This window comes from Phallusia mammillata, chromosome 5 (genome assembly GCF_965637545.1).
Source record: "Phallusia mammillata chromosome 5, kaPhaMamm4.hap1.1, whole genome shotgun sequence".
In the NCBI taxonomy this organism is placed as follows: domain Eukaryota; kingdom Metazoa; phylum Chordata; class Ascidiacea; order Phlebobranchia; family Ascidiidae; genus Phallusia; species Phallusia mammillata.
Window position 1 is genome coordinate 27132310 of NC_137256.1, and position 20849 is coordinate 27153158.

Here is a 20849-nt window from a genome sequence, read left to right on the forward strand (position 1 = left end):
CGTGACAACAAACTTGATTCAGCAACATTCAAACATGCATTTTATACCTTTGCAGAAAAGTAGCTAAAAATATTATCGCATAATAGTGGTGAGTTATACAAAGATGCACAAAACACAATTTACAATCCTAGAAACAACATGCAAAAACTTTGTCTTTAACCAGAATCAAATATAACAGATAACATATGGCTTTTTGTTTTGCAGTAGATCATACCATTATCAGCAATATTACAAAGTCTACATGCATTTATCCTTTATGTAGTAGGTGTAAAAGTAAAGATAGGAAATGCATTACATCACCACATTGTGATTATTGCATTTTAAGCAGTTTCTGTTTCACAGTTCAAGGATTGACACAACTTGATCAGATCAGATTAGGCAAGTGTTGGTAAAAAAATGTGTTCGCTTTATATATTTGCTACATATAAGCTCATTAGTAATTTGTTTTGGATCATTTTTGGCCTACTTTGAAATGTCCAGCTATGTTTACAAACTTGTTTTAACTCACCTTTGTAAGTAAAAATATAAAGTTCAGTTGCAAGCAGCTGTTTGATGTTTGTGAGTTTGAAACATTTTATACGTTCTTTTTTCTTTTTAACGATTTACTATACACAACATTTGATCTCCTAACATAACTGTTTTTGCAAAATCGATAAGGTCTCCACACACATGTTTATGAGAATTGCTTACGATATAAAAATGGTGCAAGTATTTTTAGATTCTGAAGGACAAATTAGTAGAAAGCATCAAGCCACATTATTAACCTGCAAGTTTTTTTCATCCACAATTCTCCAAGATTCACTTGGTGGAACGGGTAGGGCTGTATTTCGTGGAATCCAATCTTGGATCCTGAAAAACAAGTCACACATACTGGGTGTGAATATACTGAAGGGCCATTACGAACAGAAGCATATGTCTACGCTCGTTAAAAAACCAAACATCGCACAATGTTTTTCGGTCATTTTTGCAGAACAACCTGTGCTACAAAATTTAGATATGGCCGAAGCAAAGTGGTTGGGATTGATTAACGCCAAAATAAACATCCAGTGCATGATACTACCGCGTGTTCGCTAAATTCGTTTTCCACGCATTCCCCTCAACCCAATTACTGTCTTATCTTTTTCTGTACCTCCGCTTTTTTTCTGTTTTGCAACACACCTGCAGCATACTTGACAGCCCGATAGTAAACAGTGCGGCGTTCACTCTGGAAAGTTTCTTCACCAGTTGCATGTTATTCTGGTAGCTTGTTTTAGTATTTTATTGTTTTTACTGTTTTACTATGCTTTTATAACAGTATTGTATTCGCTTACAGAACCGACGATGCCAAAACTTTTTGGTGAAATATATATTCTGTGAAATACTGTGTACAAGTACGGTTGATTCTGTTTGGCCTAGGATTTATACACTGGGTTTTGAATTATATTGATGTAAGAACAGTAATCACCGGAAAACTGCTACTGTAGGTGGATTTCAGTTCAAACTAGATTTTATTTTTTTATACTGAAGGGCATAGCAGATAAAATATGTTGTTTTGCAGTAGCTCATACCATCATCAGTTATATTACAAAGTCTACATGCAGGTATTTATCCCTCATGTAGTGAGTGTAAATGTAAAGTTAGGAATTACATTACATTACAGTACCACACAATATTAAACATATGAAATACATAATGGATATTATCACAAAAGAAGATTACAATAAATATAATTAAATTCTGTCGCAGTTATGTTTTGATTAAACACAGTTGAAAGAATAACACAACTTGATCAGATCTGTATTATCTTACTATGTATGGGGTTGGGTAGGATTTATATTTTCTACATCTTGTGGTAAAGCATCTTTCTTCACTGATGAAATTGATGTGCTGTGAATATCCTTATATTCCTTGTGTTGGGGTTTGAACTTCGGTTGTGGGCTGGAGAAAATGCTGCAAACAAATAATATATTTGAAATGTGGCTGAAAATCAGCTGCTTAACTTCTCACTTGGTTTTATATGTTACATACAGTTCAAAACTGAAAAAAAATACACACAAACTTTAGTTTGATAAAAACAAAACTTGTGTGTAGAGAATACATTGTGTTGCAGATGTTTCTAAAATTGATGTCGTCAAAATTAAAGCAAGTTGTGGCGTAACAGAATAAAAAAACAGATAAGATAAGTGTTGGCAACAAAAAATGTTTTCGCTTAATGTATTTGCTACATATTATATAAGGTCATTAGCAATTTAGTTTTGGGTCTATGTTTACAAACTTGTTTTAACTCACCTTTGTAAGTAAAAATATAAAGTTCAGTTGCAAGCAGCTGTTTGATGTTTGTGAGTTTGAAACATGAAAATGAATTCGATGAAGCTTTTTTAGATTTTCCAGCTTTGTCATGTGTTGATGCGTCAAATAGATATCTCCCACCCTGCATCAAAACGACACAATTGTAAACCACTGAATTACTCCCTTGGGGCTTCAGTAGTATAGTCTGAGATTTAGTCAATGTTTAACAAACACAATTCGAGGCTGTAAAGGTAACCATTTGGCCGATTTAACTAAAACTTCAAATACTAAACGAGAAACACACTACAATCAATTGTTTAAATATTCAACACATTAAGGCTTGTATTTCTGATCTTAAGGACCGATAACCTAAAAACACATATTTAAAGGGTAAAAATTGAGTGAATCTAACTAAAATGTACCAAGTACATCACAATACTTTACCACGCACCAACCAACAAAGTAAAAAACTCCAAGATCATGTATTTCAGTAAGTAGAGCTGTTTCAAAAATTCACATTTTGGGGGCCTGTGGGTAAACTGCTGAGTAATTTAAGGTCAACTTTAGAAGGATTAAACTTGGATAACTAACTAACTTCTGTGTAAATTTGAATAATTTGGAAGCACCCTTTCTTGACCAAACATGTGGAACAAACCAGTGTTAGACAAAAAAAGAAAGGATGACCATAATTAGGTTTATGATACAATTAACACATCAGATTATATTTGTGGGTGAAACTTCAACTTACTGGTGGTGGCAAAGATTCATTCAAGAGGCCCGTTGCTTTTCACTGACATTTCTTCTAAAGTTGCAGCTAAACTTTCATCACTAGTTGGTGCTGGTTAGTAAACAATCTACAAAAATATTAGAGGTTTACAAACTGCTGTTGCTACCCTGTACCCCAGTGGTTCCCAACCAGGCCTCCTTTGAAAATAAATTTTACATCCCACATTGATCTCAAAAAACAGGTCTAGAATATTGTCTGTCAACAATATCTTGTTTCCATGTGTGACATTGTTAAACAATATTGATTAAATCAGGCAAATTATTATTTATCTCTTAAGGAATGTCAAAACTTATGATTTCCTTTTATCTAACCCATTGGACAAGTCAAATATTTCCCTGGTTGTTAACCTCTGATATCTCAGTGCAATGAATGAAATTATTTTACCTCAATATTGTCCACAAATGTTGGGATTCTTCTCCAAGCAAGCATCACAGAATCGTTAGATGAAGACTTAGAAACAGCTGACTGCAAAATATTTTACATGTAAAACTAGAAGGGTGGCTTAGCACATATTGCTATTGTATATACATTATAACCTACTTTAAAACATTACTATATTTCCTACACTTATTTTACAATGGGTCCCATATTATCTACTGTCTTTATAACATTGGTTGTTTCTGCAGGCAGAAACTCATGGGTCCCCACACATGCAAAGTTGTAAATAATGCATTTCAAGAGATAACTATGAGAAAGTTTGTTATTGTAAGGTAAAACACAGTGACTGGTACTGAACATAAATAAATATGCTGTATGGACTACAAACTATTCAAATGGCTAGTGGAGTAAATGATGGGGTCAAAGCGTTGAACAAAACAATAGACAACTATAAATCACACATTCTATAAACTGTTGAAATTTTTATAAAATTCGGACATTGTTTAAAACATTCACCCATTTTAGGGGGCTAGAGAGGTAATATTGGGGCTACGGGGTTAAACACAACAATTGACACCTATAAATGACAAATTCTACAAGCTGTCAAAATTTCATCTAATTCCGACACCGTTTAAAAAAACTCACCCATTTTAGGGGGTTAGTGGGGCAACTAATGAGGTTCTACACCCATAAGTAAAAAATATGAAATTACAATGACCCAATCAACAGTCGTGTAAATTTTTATCCAAATCGGCCAATGTTTAAATTTCTGGCCACTAGAGGAGCAACATTTGTTAACACGTCTGACATCATAAGACTGTTATCACCCCTCTGACTGGCATGTGCAAAAACGCCTTCCAAGTAATGCACAAACACAAGTAGCATATTCTCTGGTACCTTTACTATACTGTTACTCCACAGAATTTTTTTGTTTGTGGTGCGTAGCAACCTGCAAAAACGTTTTACATTTTGGGGGCTAGCGGGGTAAATACTGGGGTTATTAACTCAAACGAAGCAGATGGCACATCTACATAACTATATCTACCATCTGTGAAAGTTTCATCCAAATCCACCAAAGATTTCATGCCAAAAGTGCATGGAAACGCTTCGGCAGAAAAAAGAAAAAAAAACAGAAAAAAAAACAGAGTGAAATCAAGATGGGTCCCCTTCAGGGAACTATAATTAATCACAAACTAAAAAGTTGGTTTTCCTATATATTTACATTTTATACGTTCTTTTTTCTTTTTAACGATTTACTATACACAACATTTGATCTCCTAACATAACTGTTTTTGCAAAATTGATAAGGTCTCCACACACATGTTTATGAGAATTGCTTACGATATAAAAATGGTGCAAGTATTTTTAGAAGGACAAATTAGTAGAAAGCATCAAGCCACATTATTAACCTGCAAGTTTTTTTCATCCACAATTCTCCAAGATTCACTTGGTGAAACGGGTAGGGCTGTATTTCGTGGAATCCAATCTTGGATCCTGAAAAACAAGTCACACATACTGGGTGTGAATATACTGAAGGGCCATTACGAACAGAAGCATATGTCTACGCTCGTTAAAAAACCAAACATCGCACAATGTTTTTCGGTCATTTTTGCAGAACAACCTGTGCTACAAAATTTAGATATGGCCGAAGCAAAGTGGTTGGGATTGATTAACGCCAAAATAAACATCCAGTGCATGATACTACCGCGTGTTCGCTAAATTCGTTTTCCACGCATTCCCCTCAACCCAATTACTGTCTTATCTTTTTCTGTACCTCCGCTTTTTTTCTGTTTTGCAACACACCTGCAGCATACTTGACAGCCCGATAGTAAACAGTGCGGCGTTCACTCTGGAAAGTTTCTTCACCAGTTGCATGTTATTCTGGTAGCTTGTTTTAGTATTTTATTGTTTTTACTGTTTTACTATGCTTTTATAACAGTATTGTATTCGCTTACAGAACCGACGATGCCAAAACTTTTTGGTGAAATATATATTCTGTGAAATACTGTGTACAAGTACGGTTGATTCTGTTTGGCCTAGGATTTATACACTGGGTTTTGAATTATATTGATGTAAGAACAGTAATCACCGGAAAACTGCTACTGTAGGTGGATTTCAGTTCAAACTAGATTTTATTTTTTTATACTGAAGGGCATAGCAGATAAAATATGTTGTTTTGCAGTAGCTCATACCATCATAAGTTATATTACAAAGTCTACATGCAGGTATTTATCCCTCATGTAGTGAGTGTAAATGTAAAGTTAGAAATTACATTACATTACAGTACCACACAATATTAAACATATGAAATACATAATGGATATTATCACAAAAGAAGATTACAATAAATATAATTAAATTCTGTCGCAGTTATGTTTTGATTAAACACAGTTGAAAGAATAACACAACTTGATCAGATCCGTATTATCTTACTATGTATAGGGTTGAGATAGGATTTATATTTTCTACATCTTGTGGTAAAGCATCTTTCTTCACTGTCGAAATTGATGTGCTGTGAATATCCTTATATTCCTTGTGTTGAGGTTTGAGTTTCAGTTGTGGGCTGGAGAAAATGCTGAAAAAAAATAATATATTTGAAATGTGGCTGAAAATCAGCTGCTTAACTTGTCACTTGGTTTTGTATGTTACATACAGTTCAAAACTGAAAAAAAAAACTAAACAAAACTTCCAGAGAGTTTGTGTGTAGAGAATACATTGTGTTGCAGATGTTTCTAAAATAGCCGTCATCAAAATTAAAGCAAGTTGTGGCATAACAGGATAAAAAACAGATAAGATAAGCGTTGGTACCAAAAAATGTTTTCGCTTTATTTATTTGCTACATATAAGCTCATTAGTAATTTGTTTTGGATCATTTTTTTTCTTGGCTACTTTAACATGCCCAGCTATGTTTAGAAACTTGTTTTAACTCACCTTGGTAAGTGAAAGTATAAAGTTCAGTTGCAAGCAGCTATTTGATGTTTGTGAGTTTGAAACATGAAAATGTGCCATGAATTTGATGACGCTTTTGGATGTGGATTTGCTTTTCTAAACATAAAGATTATTAAGTTAAAACTTAACAGCAATAATCATGTGCTCACAGAAAATGGCAAACAATACAAAGCTTTGTATGTTAAAACTAAAAACACTCCCTAATACAATTGGTCTTGCTGTTGTTGTTTTTATTTCAAGCCCCAAATAAGCTCAAATCCCTCTATTAGTAATTAAGTGCATAAATAATATGATACATCAGTACATAAAAAGGGAACTAAACTATTGGAGATACTAAATAGTGCATGGTATCACATGGTAATTAGTTTTAATAGAGAGAATTGGAAAAGTGATGACAGTTAAAGCTATTTGGATTAAGGTGAGTGTTTGTAATTGAAACAAGACACAAAAGGACAAGAAAACTGTTTTTTACCTGCTCCTTTAGCTCAACTATGTGGACAGGAACTTCTTGAATGTGAAATATTTTGAAATTGGAAATTGTAGCCTGAAGAAAGAAAACAATTTTGAGTTGATGACTCTTAATCTGTTACTGATGTGCAAATTAATGGAAACAGTATGAAACCAAAGTTCAAACATATTGCAAAAATGAACAGCACAACCCACACAAAATCTGGCTGGTTGTTATTTAAATTCAACCCTTATATCTGCTTCCTAATAGCAAAAGTTTTAAAGGAGCATGTTTTTTTAGCTATGACCAGTCAGCTAAACCAGCTTCAACATGGAAGCTATCAAAAAGTATAAAGACAATGTAAAGTATGGTTGAGGGTTAAATTGTCAATGCTTGGATGCATGGAATTGGTGTCATTCGGTTGCCAAAACATCAATAAAGCGTTAAATTGACCAAAACATGAACCCTTTAAATCAGTAGTTCTCAACGGGGGTGCCAGCGCCCCCCTGGGGGCGTTAGCTCTCACAAAGGGGGCGCTGGAGAAAAATTGGGCGATTGGGGGGCGTTGGGAAAAGATAGATCAGGTAAAACGAAACAAAACGTCAAAGTCATTTTGGTCATATCTCTTCCATCAGTGACCAGTAAAAGTAGATTTTACTCAGTATTCACTGTATTGTAGCGACCTCACTACCGTGTTTGCTTATGCGCATCGAAGCGTGCTATTTACCTTTTTCTTTGATCGCCATTGCCTCTTTATAAACGCCGATTTCGCGTTGCTCAATCGCTTCCACGTTTCTAACATGACTCGGACATGGCGCCGCTGCTCAATAAGGCTTCGACTGCTTCAGTATGTTTGATTGCTGCGTGTTTTTGATGGTGATGTCACAATGCATTTTATACAAATACAAATCAATGCGTCATTTGTCGGGGCCTGTCTGCGCTTTGATAGCAAAACTTGCAGGTGGACTTGTGCTTGGCCAAACCGAGCGAGAACCGGAGTATTTGGTACCGAGCATCGCAATTTTTGATGCTCGGCGCTCGGCCGCATTTACTAAGCCGTTAGGACTAAGTTGTAGGACTAAGACTTAGTCACTAAGTTCACCTAGTTTTACAAAACGCACAAAATGATCCAAAAGTTGTTTGTTTTATCACAAACCAAACTAAAACTATCAAAGCCTTCATTATTGTGCGCGAACAAACGGCTTTATAAATGAGTTTTGCCTGTAGACGAGATTCTACAATTTTCAAAACAATTATACTATTTGGCAGTATCATTATCTGGCTCTAACAAAGATTGCACTTTCGTTGGTCCCGGAAAGGCGCGCGTTAGGGCTTGTAATATGTGGCCCTCGCAAGATATTTTTAATGTTATCTGGCCAAGAAAAAGTAGTATTGAAAAACCGTACTATGAATTGATTACTTGCTTTTTACACAATAATGTAAAATGCAAGTCATACACGTTTTTTGTGACATCACAATTGAACGTGTGATTTGTTTACCTCTGACTTACAGAAGTAGAGTCCCCAAGAATAAAAGTGATTGTTTTCAAAAACGTCAAATAGTGTTAATACTCTCAATTGTCGTTTGTTCCTTGGCGTTGGTTTTCTTTACGTGTCATGCAGAAAATACCTATACATCTTAAATACAGCCCTGGGGGCTAAAAAGGGGCCAAGTAAAATTATGGAATTGGAAACGTTTCTGACGTCACAATACACCGAGCGTTAACGTGAGATGCTCGGTGCTCGACCCAACAAAACAATTGCAGTTTTGGCCCATCACGTGAACCAAGCTAAAAGCAATGAGCACTGTCTGTAGTTGATGGTATCATGTTGAATTAACCATTAGAATATTTATGAATAAGTGCTAAAACATAGCTTGTTAAACATTCGGCTCCTAATTATGGCATTGATGTTGTTCTTGAAATAAAATCGTTTTTATTTTTGTCAGTTTTGAGGTGGGGGGCGTTTATAAATAACGAACACGTAAAAGGGGCGGTACAAGAAAAAAGGTTGAGAAACACTGCTTTAAATTGACCAAAACAAGAACCCAAATACCTTCTTTGCTTTGTTGTATCGGTCCACTTTGACACAAAGAAACTTGCCCTGTTTGTGCCAGTTCAGTCGGATGTCAGAAACATTGAACAAGTTCTTCACTCGAACTTCTTTCTTGGATGGAATTGCAAGAATTGTGACACGAGCTGGGATCATGTTTTGCTCGGGTGCCCAAAAAGCTAACATGTTGTCCAAGGGTGATCACACAAACTCGCTAAAAATCAAGAAAAGTTTAAGACTGATTTGGTATGTTTGTTCGAGGTTACAGAAAGTTTTGATACACACCTCACTCCACCAATTGGCATGCTCTTTTTCTCCGAAAGTCCCATGCTCTGTAAACAATATGTATAAACATTAAGGACCAATAATACCAAGCTTTCGATAAAGGTAGAAAATATATGAAATTTTGCATGTAAATTATTAAAATTGATTTGTTTAAAATTGTTGTGTGCAGAATGAGGATAACAACTTTGTTGTATAGGACGTCGCAACGTTGCAATAAAATCACATTTGCCAGAAGAGCTCTTTAAACTTGATACTATGCCTGGCAGCAATAGCTTATACAACATTAAGTTATGTAAAAGATTTCATTACATACTTAAATATGGGCCACTGCCTGTCATCAGCTCCAGACATGTCAGCACGGAAACCTCTCTTCTTTGTGCCAGTGAAAACTTCCAATATTATAATGGACTGGGCATCTTCACTAGCTCCTTGTTCCTGCATTGGGCTGAAAGTTATCAAGTATCTGTAAAAAAACAAGGATATTTTTTTCTCTGTTTTTTTTAGTTTGGCTCACAATCCTAAAATCCAACTAATTTTAATAAACAATTAAAGCACTTGCATAAAAACAATAAATGGTATCTTTATTTTACAAGCCATTGCAGCAAATCAGACTTGTTAAAAAGTTTGAAAAGAGTACAAAATCAAGAATATCCTAAATATAATACTGTTAGTTCAAATATATGAATGCTCCTCGGGTATGTTTTAAACTTCGAATCTGTAACTGTAAATAAAAGCTCAAGAAGTGCACTACAAAATTATATATATATATATATGACACATGTATTATTTTTTATGTAAACTTTGCACACATTAGGTAAGATAAAAAGCTTATTTATAACTTTGCAAGGTCTAAACATAGCATGCATTCACACCAATAGTTGTGCCAGATGTCCATTAAATATGGGTTGGTAGATTGTAAAAAAGTTGTATACACCAGACATTAATCATTTTATTGAACAAAACCACATAACCAGAAAACAGGGCCAGGCATAAATCTATCTGTAGTGCAAAATAGTTTACTGCACCCTGATCTATACTAAAGACCACTTCTCACCTTTCAGATGGTGAAAAGTTAATAAGTAGGATACCAGGGTGGGCAAATCTCTGGATCTGCTTGAAGTGTTCCCCTTCCCATAAAGCAATTCCTTTAGCATGAAATGTGGCCAAGTATGATCCTTTAGGTGACCACCTTGTGTATGTTTCAGTCCACCTCGAAAAGTTTAAAATACATATATGATTTTGATACTGCTTGACTTGGAATTGTCATTTTGCACAATTCTTAAAGATTTGACCATCTTTTTTATGATGTCTATTAGCAATGCATGCTTGTTGCATTCCAACAATGTTGAGATTTTTTTGTTTGCATGCAATGAATTATATTTACTAAAAACTATTTTTCGTCAAAAATGTTGTAATAAACATTAGATAAAAACTAATTGCCATGTAGCTAACTTTTTTCATGAAAAACTTCATGGAAGGGGACCCATAATAACAAATCCAGTTGCTTTCATTAACCCTTGTTCTCACATTTTACATACAGTATACAATATGTTATATCATGCTGTATTTAGCACCACCCTTCAACTTTGATACATTAAACATTTTTTGGCACAAAAATAGATAATTCTAAATTTTTCTTCTAATCAATCAAAAAAATTTATCCAAAACACATCCAAATTCCCCCAGTTGGGAACCATGCCTTGATAAGTTATTTACCTTTTCAAACACAACCACAGTATTGTAAGGGTCCGACAAACTTTCAACCGTGCAAATTTCCCAGAAGCTGATCGAGTCGAGCAGACAAGTAGCAGGAATCCTCGTCACCAACAACATCAACTTCCCGCTAAAGTTTGTTTTTTCTGTTCCAAGGTCACCTGACCTTGACCCCAGGAACCCAATCATACATCCACCGGAGGGCAGGTGCTGTGGGATCGAAAACTTTGCACATCATGTTCTGCAACATCAAAATACCTTCATCAGGCTTCATAACACTTCAAACACATAGTACAGCACATACACAAAATAACGTAAAAATTTCAGTTTTATAACTTACACTAGTTTGGCACTGTACCACTAGATCTTAATGTATTTTGTTTATACCACAAACAAACAGATCATATTTAATTTCATTTGGCTCTAGAAAAAGTTTAAATGTGGTCACAAATGTTCAATAAATCTATGAATTAATCCTGTAATGTCTTGTCGGAATAGCATGTAGTGAAGTTAAAAGTTGGCAACTGAATAAGTTTTTATATAAAAGTTTTTGGTGCTAAGACTTTCCATGGCTTTGTACCTTTATTGCACTGCATTTATTGCCTTTGATTTGGTCTTTTTTCTCATTTACCAGTCTTTTGTTGGTATGCAACTAGGTTTAAATAGAGCTCACCCACTTGCTGACCGGTCATGTAACCTAAAACCTTATTGAAATAGAGTTTAAATTTCTACCCAAAACTGCTTGAATTGCCACATAATGATTTGATAACCACTTTTTCTTACTTTGTAGCATTTTTCTTTAGGCCTGGATCCCAATTTGTATTTTTAGCCATGCAGGTATACTTTTTGGTAAAAATTTCTCCAAAACTGGGCCCCCAAAGCAATTTTATACAACTTTGGTTTAACTACATGTTTTATAGGCTTTCTTTTTTATTTTCTAAACTTCCAGGTGACAAATGAAAATGTTAGGGCAAAAAAAAATTTTGGGGTGCAAAAAATACATAGTTTTTTATTACCCCATTTCTATAGAACCGTTTGGGGTAAAAACGAACAACAAGATATCTGAAAAAATTTAGAAGCTAGCCAAGTGGAGTCTTTTTTGTTTAATAGGTCATAGTTATGACACAACACAGAACAAAGGTCATTGACACCAAACTTGTAATAAAAAATCTGCAGGAAAGTTTCTAAAGGTTGTTGAAGACTTTTTAACATACGAATTTTACTAGTGTTGTTTCATCCTGCAGAACATTGCCTACAAACAAAATCTGAGAACGGTTTATGGCTTATTTTATAGGTCGAGAATAAATACATCCTATGAAAAAGAAACCATTTAAAAAAAAATTTTGGTTTCGCTGTGAGGGTATTTTTTTTACCCCAACTTCAGCAAAAATTTTTTTTACCCCATTTGACTATATTTAAATATGTAAAGTTTACATTAAAATACACTTCTTAGATTTTCAAATTTACAATGGGCATAAGTCCAACTTGTTTCAGGCCATGGACCACCAGTCAAAATAAATAAATATTGTGGACCAGTCCATTGTTAAATAAGGATAAAAAAAGTATCCAACACAAGTATATTGGCTTGAAATATATAACAAATAATAACAAAAGGCAATAACTTGGATAAGCTTTTTTCGTACTGAATATTCAATAAATTATATGCAACTAGTCTATTTCCAATTAAACAAGAAATATGTTCAACAGCCTGTGGACCACCCAAAAAGTCAACATGAACTACTCGTGGTCCATGGACCAACAGTTGAGAACCACTGCTATAGTTGATCACACTGATTAAAAACAAAGGATAACCCAGGATACAAAATTTTGGCAGCCAAAAAAACAATGCAAACCTTTCACACAATTTTCTGACAACTGATAAAGCTTTAAACCAACCTTTAAACTGGTCAGTTGCAAATACACATGAGGTGGTTTGGACAGTTGGCCGATCTGCTGGCAAAATTGGTCTTTTACTGGCAACTGGTTCCAGGTAACCACTCCCAAATATTTCCATGCAATTCTTAAGTTGTTTCATAAAGTCTTCTTGGTAATCTCCACTAGAGGGACAGAGCAGCTGGAATAAAAATAAATGTTAACTTTGGGGGAAACACAAGTAGGGAAAAAAACTTTTCGAAGATAACTCAGAAAGCTGTTATATGTTTATGTGATCAATTCTTTGTTACATAATATGTTGGTAAACATATTATATCACTAAGTTCACTAATTTAATCCTTATGTATATGGTATGAAAAGTAATGTGATTATAACAAGATTGTTGAAACACATGTCAGCTTTGTAAGAGATTACCAGCTCGACCATTGCTTGGATTTACAGTATTGTGTCCCAGACCATTGCACTTTAACTGGTTATGTATACTGTATACCCAAGTGTCTACCACATCAATACTAGGGTATACGACTGAGAAAGGTATGCAAAAGGAATACAGCTTAGGTCAATTTTAGTAAAGGTCACTATTGTGTTTTTATGAAATGCACGGAGGCATCACATTTGTGAGAACAAGTCAAAACCACTTTATCTCTAAACTGCTAAAAAAACAAATGCAGTAACAAGCTAACCATTAAATCAACTCCTTACGTTTACACACTTTAGTTTGCTAGAATTCCTGGGCTTAGTGCAGAAGTGCACAAACTTTTTCCTGTGACGGCCACATTGCAAATCGTTTCTAATGGCACCTGATAGGCCAGTTTGATTTCCAACTTGTTTGGTAGATTAGGCTGGACAGTCTAGCGATCAGTCTTAACTGTTTGCAATGTCACCATCTATATTGTGATTCTAATAATGCCTGTTGTCGCATTATTTGCATCCATAATGGGCTTACATAAAGTCTGAAGCATATGGCTTCTGGGCTGTTAATAGCTTTTTAAGCCCCACAAAACTAATTCAAACCAGTTTTGAAATCAAAATATTAAAAACAATTTTGTTTATGTCATAAGCGCCAGAACATGTATTTGAGTTTACAGTCGTAGGTTGTGCACTACTGGCCTAGTACAACAATAATACAATCACTTGGCCAAGCAAGTAACTGTTAGTTATTTTTTCACTTTTTGTATACAATTAAAATTTGCCATTTATGAAATAAACAAAGATGTGGGGAAATGTAAAAGGTGTAAACAGGAAAATAAGGTTGAAAGCACTGACCTAGACTGACTACTATACTGTATTTTTAAACCACCAGTTTTACTTACTTAAAGGAAGGGGGGCAATCAGGGGGAAACCCCATTTTAAGTCACCAAACTTTACTAGGTTGAAGTTGGGAAATCCATGTTTTATTTCAGCTCCAATCTGCCAAGTGTTGATAAACTTTATGATGGGAATCATACCTTCAACAGACTTGTTTATTAGAGCAGGAGTGTAGAACATACAGAAACATAAGGAACAAGCTATCCTATGCAATAAAATAGACGTACAAACTACATCATCCAATATCCTTTAGCATCATCAGACTGTTAAAAAAATAGTTAAAAATACGCCTAATTCTCTTGTAATTTCTAGTTGTATTCACGCCATTTTTGTCCAAAGTCTGTTTTAAAACAGTTAAATTTCACCATTTGAAAACCTTGATAGTATTGTAAACACTGACAAATTGATCAAGTCAATTTTATGATTATTCACTTTTAAGTTTATAGCCTCTTAGCCATAGAGTATCTAAATGACCATTTGATAAACTTTAAGGGTAGCTTACAATCCGTTCTTTTTGTTAACAATGTTTTTTCCAAAATCATACACTCTGCATTTACTTGACTATCGCTTGTTAAGGTGTTAACAAAATAATGTAAACCACACTCAATTGGAAGCTGGATTTTAAGATGTTACACTTCATAAATTAATATGCTTGTCATGTTCAAGTGCACATGAACAAAATAAAATTTGATACTTAAAAGTTTAATAACACTGCTTTATCTTGCTGCATAGTACAACTATTTCTTAACAATTGTTATGAAAGCAAACAATTGCACCCAGCAGAGAGTATGTTGACATGTAAATTAAAAAGCATAACTGCAGACATAATGTTGGTATGATAACATAATGTAAGCAGCCCTTGATTGTAAGCTGCACAAAGATCAGGGTAAAAAACTTTATAAGCAGCGACTTACAACAACACAGTAATTTAAGTAATGTTTTACAAGTTTATATCACCTTATAACTTGAAAGGCACATTGTAATAAACATATAGAAAACATTCTTACTGGTGTTTGGCAAAATTGACCTGCAGTAACCCCTCGTCGTGCGGTGGCCAAGCTCACATTGGCCTCGGGACAAGTACAAAGTTACAGAAACAAAACATTTGAACTGAACTAAAAACTCCCGTCAAAACTTATTACTTAAACCACAGAACTCAATGCTTAAAGCTTAAACACTGCGTGTTACAAACTGCATAACTAACTAATATGTTTTTCAACATAAAATATTAAAAATCGCTTTTCATTTAATCGCATTAAAGTTTACAAATTAGTCACTTCACTAATTTGCAAGTTTGCAAACTCGAGTTGAATTGTTTACTTTTTAGGATTTCTATGAGCAGAACACTGAATATTATTTAAAGGTGCAACTTATGCCGCTACATATTTTGTGACGATGCAAATTAATTTCACTCCGTTGTCTGGCATGATTTTGACTATCTCAGGTTCCTTTAAGCCAGATGCATGCGCAACAAATAAAACAGCTAGTGATCCAAATACAGGGCTAAGTTTCAGTTTTTGCCAATAATGAAGCGAAATTGTGTTATTTTATGTAATTTGATACTGTGCTCACATAGTTACATTCGGTGTATTCTTGTAAACCAAGTTAAGTCAAATTTAACGTGCTTAAATTGCACATTGTGTGTTCTGCGCTGGGATCGTAAAGGACCGCACAAACCAATAAATCCTTGCAACACAAACGCAGACCCTTGGTTGTCAATAGTAAACGAAATGAACTTCCTGAAGTTGAAAATCCCTGCTTTCAAGAAACTTGCTGGATGTAAGGAAGTTTATTTGGCTGAACGCACTTCCTGAATGAATAAGGTTTATTGAATTCGATTACATCGCATATGAACAAGAGGGTAAATGCCGGCCTAATGCTTTGGAAATTTATAACAAAGCCTCAAAGAAAGGCCGTGTTTGCTTAGCACACAACCGAGCCATTGCAAACCGAGACCGAGCCACAGAGCCGAGCCTTAGCACACGACCTGAGCTTTTAACAAACATTGAACGGTAGCAAGTACACACAAACATTACTCTGTTCGCTCAGCGAGTTTATAACAGCAGCATTTAATGATTTACCAGTGTTTTGTGCGCTTGATTTGCACCTTGAGTGTTACCAGGCTAAAGTTGTTGAAAGCCCTGGTGTCGTACTTCAGTGGTACATCCTGGCTTTTGAAGCGAATTGAAGCGTGTCTTAACACAGGTTTACACTTTACAGACGAGCAAGGGCGTTTTTATATTCGGCGGCAAACAATAATGTGACTTGGCACTTACCTGGGGTTGTTTCAGAAATTCAAGACAAAATAATTTAGCTGCTTTAGTTAACTATGTCAGGTTTTATAAGATTTTGTGTCAACTTTGTTTCTGCTTATTGTTTTGTTAAGCGATGTAATTGTTTGCACGTTTGTTTTACAATTTGCAAATTAACATTTAATCTTGTCATAGTATAGGCTAGATCTAAAGGCAAATAACATGGGAAAGTCAAGATAGTAACAGTCAAATCTTACACAGTGACATAACCTGTACGAAACAGTGGTTTTGAAATATGTATTCAAGCAAATTTGTTGCAAATACGGTGGGCTTGTGTCTATGTTTTGCAAACCGCCTTTTTTGTTGAAACATTTGTGGGAAGTTGTTACACTCTAATGGTAAAAAGTAACATCATATTTCGCAGGCTGTCAATATTTTAGACTGGAGGTCAAGTTAATGAACAGGATTTTAAACAAAGGTTTATTAATGAACAGGATTTTAAACAAAGGTTCAAGTTTGTTCATATGACAGCTGTCAGTTTGTTGGTATGACAGTACATTGCGCAACAGAACCATGAGGTTTTGATGTGAAACAAATATAAATGTGTCTGGCCAGTATTATCTTGCAGTATAACACTAACAAACTGTCGTCGTCAAGATTTGACACTCATTAACTTAATCAGTTGCTATAACGTTGAAGCTAATTAACGGTGCTTTACAATTTTTAAGTTAAGGTTCAACTTTTGTTTCAGTATAAGCACATAATTAAGCAGGAACGAATTTTACATAGACAATACAGTAAGGCAATTGAATTATTGTTTCATTGTTTAAATCAGTGATGTTTCCGGATTCAAACAACAAGGCTTTTTCAGCCAATCACAAGCAGGATTTCCGCTTTCTGACGGTTTTCGTTAGTCATTACGTCACGTCTAGGTTGGTAAGCGGTTACTTTGACCGGTTTGACTAAAAGTCTGAGTGGGCTAACTAGCCTGATTCCAGGACAGTGTTACACCATAGTATACTCACATGGTAGTGTAACGGTTGTTGCAATATTATTGTGCAATGTTTATGAAAACTATTGCATGCTATTTCGCAATAATGTTTCACAGTACGTTTACCCTCAATTCTGAAAAGACGAATGTTTACAGTTCCGTTTCTATGGTAGTCATAAGTTATTTTCAGCCATTTTTCGGGTTCCAGAAAGATCTAACAGTAAACATAGTGTTTGTTCCATTGTGACACATGTTTCCGTCGATATTTGCAATGTTTCAGCAGTTGTGTTTCGTATTAGAGCGCGTCGTTTCCACCCTGTGAAAAAGCATATGGTGTTCACCAAAAGGCGCTATGGCACTATAAATTACATGGCTACCTTAAAATAAATAATATAAGTAATTGAGAAAAAGAATTCGTACACCGGCTGATGTTTCGCATTGTTATATAAGCGTGGACTTTGATGTTTGCGGGGGGCTATTTTCGGCTTTCTATTTCTGTTCTATTTGGTGGATTCTATTTGTTCCTGCTATTTCCACCGGGAAGGCTATTTTGGGGCTTCTATTTTTATCCCATGTGGATGTGTAGCTGATTTGGACGTTCGCCTTTAACGTTATTCAAGAATACAAAGAAAGAAGAGACATATGTGTGGCTGTTAATCAGTCAGCTGTTATTGAGATGCAAAAATCAGACTCTCCAAACAATTTCCAATGAACATCATAGTTCACACCGTAGCGGTCCTTCACAGGCCGCCATCGAGGCAGCAGGTGCTGCTACAAAGTGGTGCCCACGAGTTGCTACAGATCTTCCGAACTCACTTCCAGCGCAGGCAGATGTCACTTCAAATTGGTACTTTACGAGCAAGGTTCGGACAGTACGTTCAAAGTGGTGCCCCAAACGGTTCGAACAAGTCGTCATTTGGACAAGGGTTACTCACAGATTGCCCTGACGCTCGACCGAACTTGCTAGAGACGTTTCGAGCACAACCAGACATTTTAGTTATGTGCAACGCCACAGACATCCCATTGGAATCAGAAACAAAAGATGAGGAACAACTCGACTACCATGATCACGTAATTCGCGCCGATGAAGACGTGTTTCTTTTCTTATAAGTAAGTGCGTGTGAAATCTGCGCTTGACAATTTTCTGTGTTGTAAAATGTATATTTTATTCGCTTAGTAACACTTTTCAAAATAAATTAGTTATGTTTATTCATCGATGTATATTGCATGTTAAGCTGTGTGCATGTATATAACTTATAATTCAGTAAAAATTGATATAAGAAAATATTTTGCTAGTGTCAAACTGTAAACGTGCATGTGCTTCGATGTGTCTCACCGTCAAATAATTTATATTTCACGTTTCATGTCAACGGTTTTGTCAAGCCGGAAACGTTCTTGTTTTACTACTAACGCTGCATGATATGTATTGACTCCCTGGCTTGAGCTGTTTAATAAGATCACACATTTTCCACACACAAATTTCACATGTAAACGACCAACCTGTCAAAACAAGTAAGCTCAGTTACGCTGAAGACAATTGCCCAAACCCAAGAAAACAAGCATCCTAACCGAAAAATGACGTCGTTCTACGCCATATTTGTCTGCATGGTGCATACCACTTTGAGCATCGAGCTCCATCTATTTTCAAGTCTACAAAAGACATTTCGAGCAACATGCTCCAACTATTTACAAGTCTACAAATTATGAGCTAAGCGCTCCAACTACTTACAAGTCTCCAAAAAGACATTTCGAGCAACATGCTCCAACTATCTACAAGTCTACAAAATTATGAGCTACGAGCTCCAACGTTTCACAAGTCTACAAACGATATTTTTGAGTCCTACATTAACGATTCAACCTAAACATGAAGAAAACAGCTGTCTGATATTCGATATTTTCAATGCCAATCTACTCAAATAACGGCATTACTGGCGGGGTCCAGCGCGCACATTTCCCCAAGCCAGATATTATCCTACCTGAAAGGGAAACCGACTGCAACTTTAACGCACGGCGACATACTCTTAGAGACCGCTTGTACCACATCAAAAATGCGTTTGTTGCGAAGTCTGCGAATAAAGAATAGCAATTACTTTGCTACAAGGCCTCTTTTTGTAAAAGTTCATGATGGCCACGTGAACAACGATGAAAAGACCTACCAACTTTATGACCAGAGTAATGTTTTCCCAGACCTAGTTTACAAGGAAACATTTCGGGCCAACCGAATGTTCACTTTCAAAATTTCATAATACTTATTACTTATTCGTCAATTATACTCTTGCAAGAGTCGAAACCAATATCCAACTACTTTCTCCTATTATCAAGATGATAAATGAATCTTTTCAATCTTATGATTTCGTTGAAGCGGCCCAGCTTCTCAAATATATACCTAGCGAAAATCGCGCATTATCGGACGTTCTAGCCGTCCTCTCAAGCACTCAACTAAACAACGAACGAATGAATGTTTTCTTCGACTCACAAACTAACCTTTCCACAGAAGGGGGAATTGATGACAAGGTTCTACCGCAAAATCTTCTCAAGTCAGCTTTCATCACCCTTTTATCTTCTGTGACCAGTCCTGCTGCAAATGCATTCCTCTCCTTCCTCGTTATCCAAGCTTTGTTCTGGGGAATAGCCTTGTCCCTGTTGACATTAAAGCATCTTTTTCAACGTATTCAACCTATAGCAAGACCAAAAATCAACCAGGCAGTTGCAGAATTACAACGCCGCTGGAATTTACGTCATCAACAACAAAACAACGATGACGACACGAATGGTCAGTCTCAGGAAGCCATTAACACAGAACCAGAAGCCTGAAATACTGTTCCCAGACTAGTTGCTGAGCGAACAGCATATGTTACACTATACTATTAAACATTTCACACATTCAGATAAGCCTGAACGTAATATTACTCTAGCCGTTTGGCAGATCTTACCACAACACATTAACTTTAACGTTTCACGTTTGTCATTCTGCTAGAATAGTCAACCAAAATTTGCTTAAGGGAAACCAATATATATATCTTATTCGTGAATATTACTAACTTTGTTTTTGCATGACAATTTCTTTGTGTATATATAGATATTTCTTTGTTTTCGCCTTTCTCATTCAAGTGCAGAAACCCCTATTGTGTCTCCACTACAAAAATATATAATCAATGCTTGTATATAAGGCTAAAAACTCAAAATTCGAAACCTGTGGAGAATACAATAGCACACATTACTTTGTTATATGATATTGCATCGCATTATTCCGCCCGTCCCTTTTTCACATGAATGTAAGTGTAATAGTTATACAAGAATCGCATATACTTTTCAGACTAAAAAAGACAAACAAAAAAAAACAAAAAAAAAAAAAAATATCATAGCTATCAAACCGCATTATAAATCGATAAATCATTCTTGTGTGCAATTTTGTCAACTTATGTATCGCCATTCTATACTCACAGAAAATATTCTTTGCTTTCGCCCTTGTTTTCACAATATTATTCATTTTTCCTTATGATATTTAATCTAAGAGCTGAAGAGT

General features: G+C 35.4%; 1 protein-coding gene and 1 pseudogene across 4 annotated transcripts; one reads left to right on the forward strand and one right to left on the reverse strand.

The window, feature by feature from the left end:
• On the reverse strand, positions 1-16797 carry LOC145228633 (uncharacterized). 4 transcript variants are annotated; one of them, XM_080093794.1, is made up of 14 exons: positions 15088-16797; positions 14086-14220; positions 12776-12953; positions 10883-11120; positions 10221-10376; positions 9480-9629; positions 9167-9213; positions 8885-9095; positions 6855-6926; positions 6365-6478; positions 4843-4927; positions 3440-3520; positions 3017-3122; positions 2267-2410 (listed from the first exon to the last, which is right to left on the reverse strand). In XM_080093794.1, exons 8-11 carry the CDS (start codon positions 9065-9067, stop codon positions 4877-4879), a joined length of 420 nt encoding a protein of 139 aa, XP_079949920.1. In that variant the 5' UTR covers positions 9068-9095; positions 9167-9213; positions 9480-9629; positions 10221-10376; positions 10883-11120; positions 12776-12953; positions 14086-14220; positions 15088-16797; the 3' UTR covers positions 2267-2410; positions 3017-3122; positions 3440-3520; positions 4843-4876. The 4 variants fall into 4 exon arrangements, with proteins under 4 accessions (XP_079949921.1, XP_079949923.1, XP_079949920.1 ...); XM_080093795.1 differs by lacking the exons at positions 2267-2410; positions 3017-3122; positions 3440-3520; positions 4843-4927 and adding exons at positions 1-47; positions 765-849; positions 1789-1929 and having other exon boundaries at positions 15088-15598; XM_080093796.1 differs by lacking the exons at positions 2267-2410; positions 3017-3122; positions 3440-3520 and adding an exon at positions 5867-6008 and having other exon boundaries at positions 4861-4927; positions 15088-16796.
• Positions 16798-17364: 567 nt separating this feature from the next.
• On the forward strand, positions 17365-20636 carry LOC145228610 (uncharacterized; annotated as a pseudogene).
• The last annotated feature ends 213 nt before the right edge of the window (positions 20637-20849 follow it).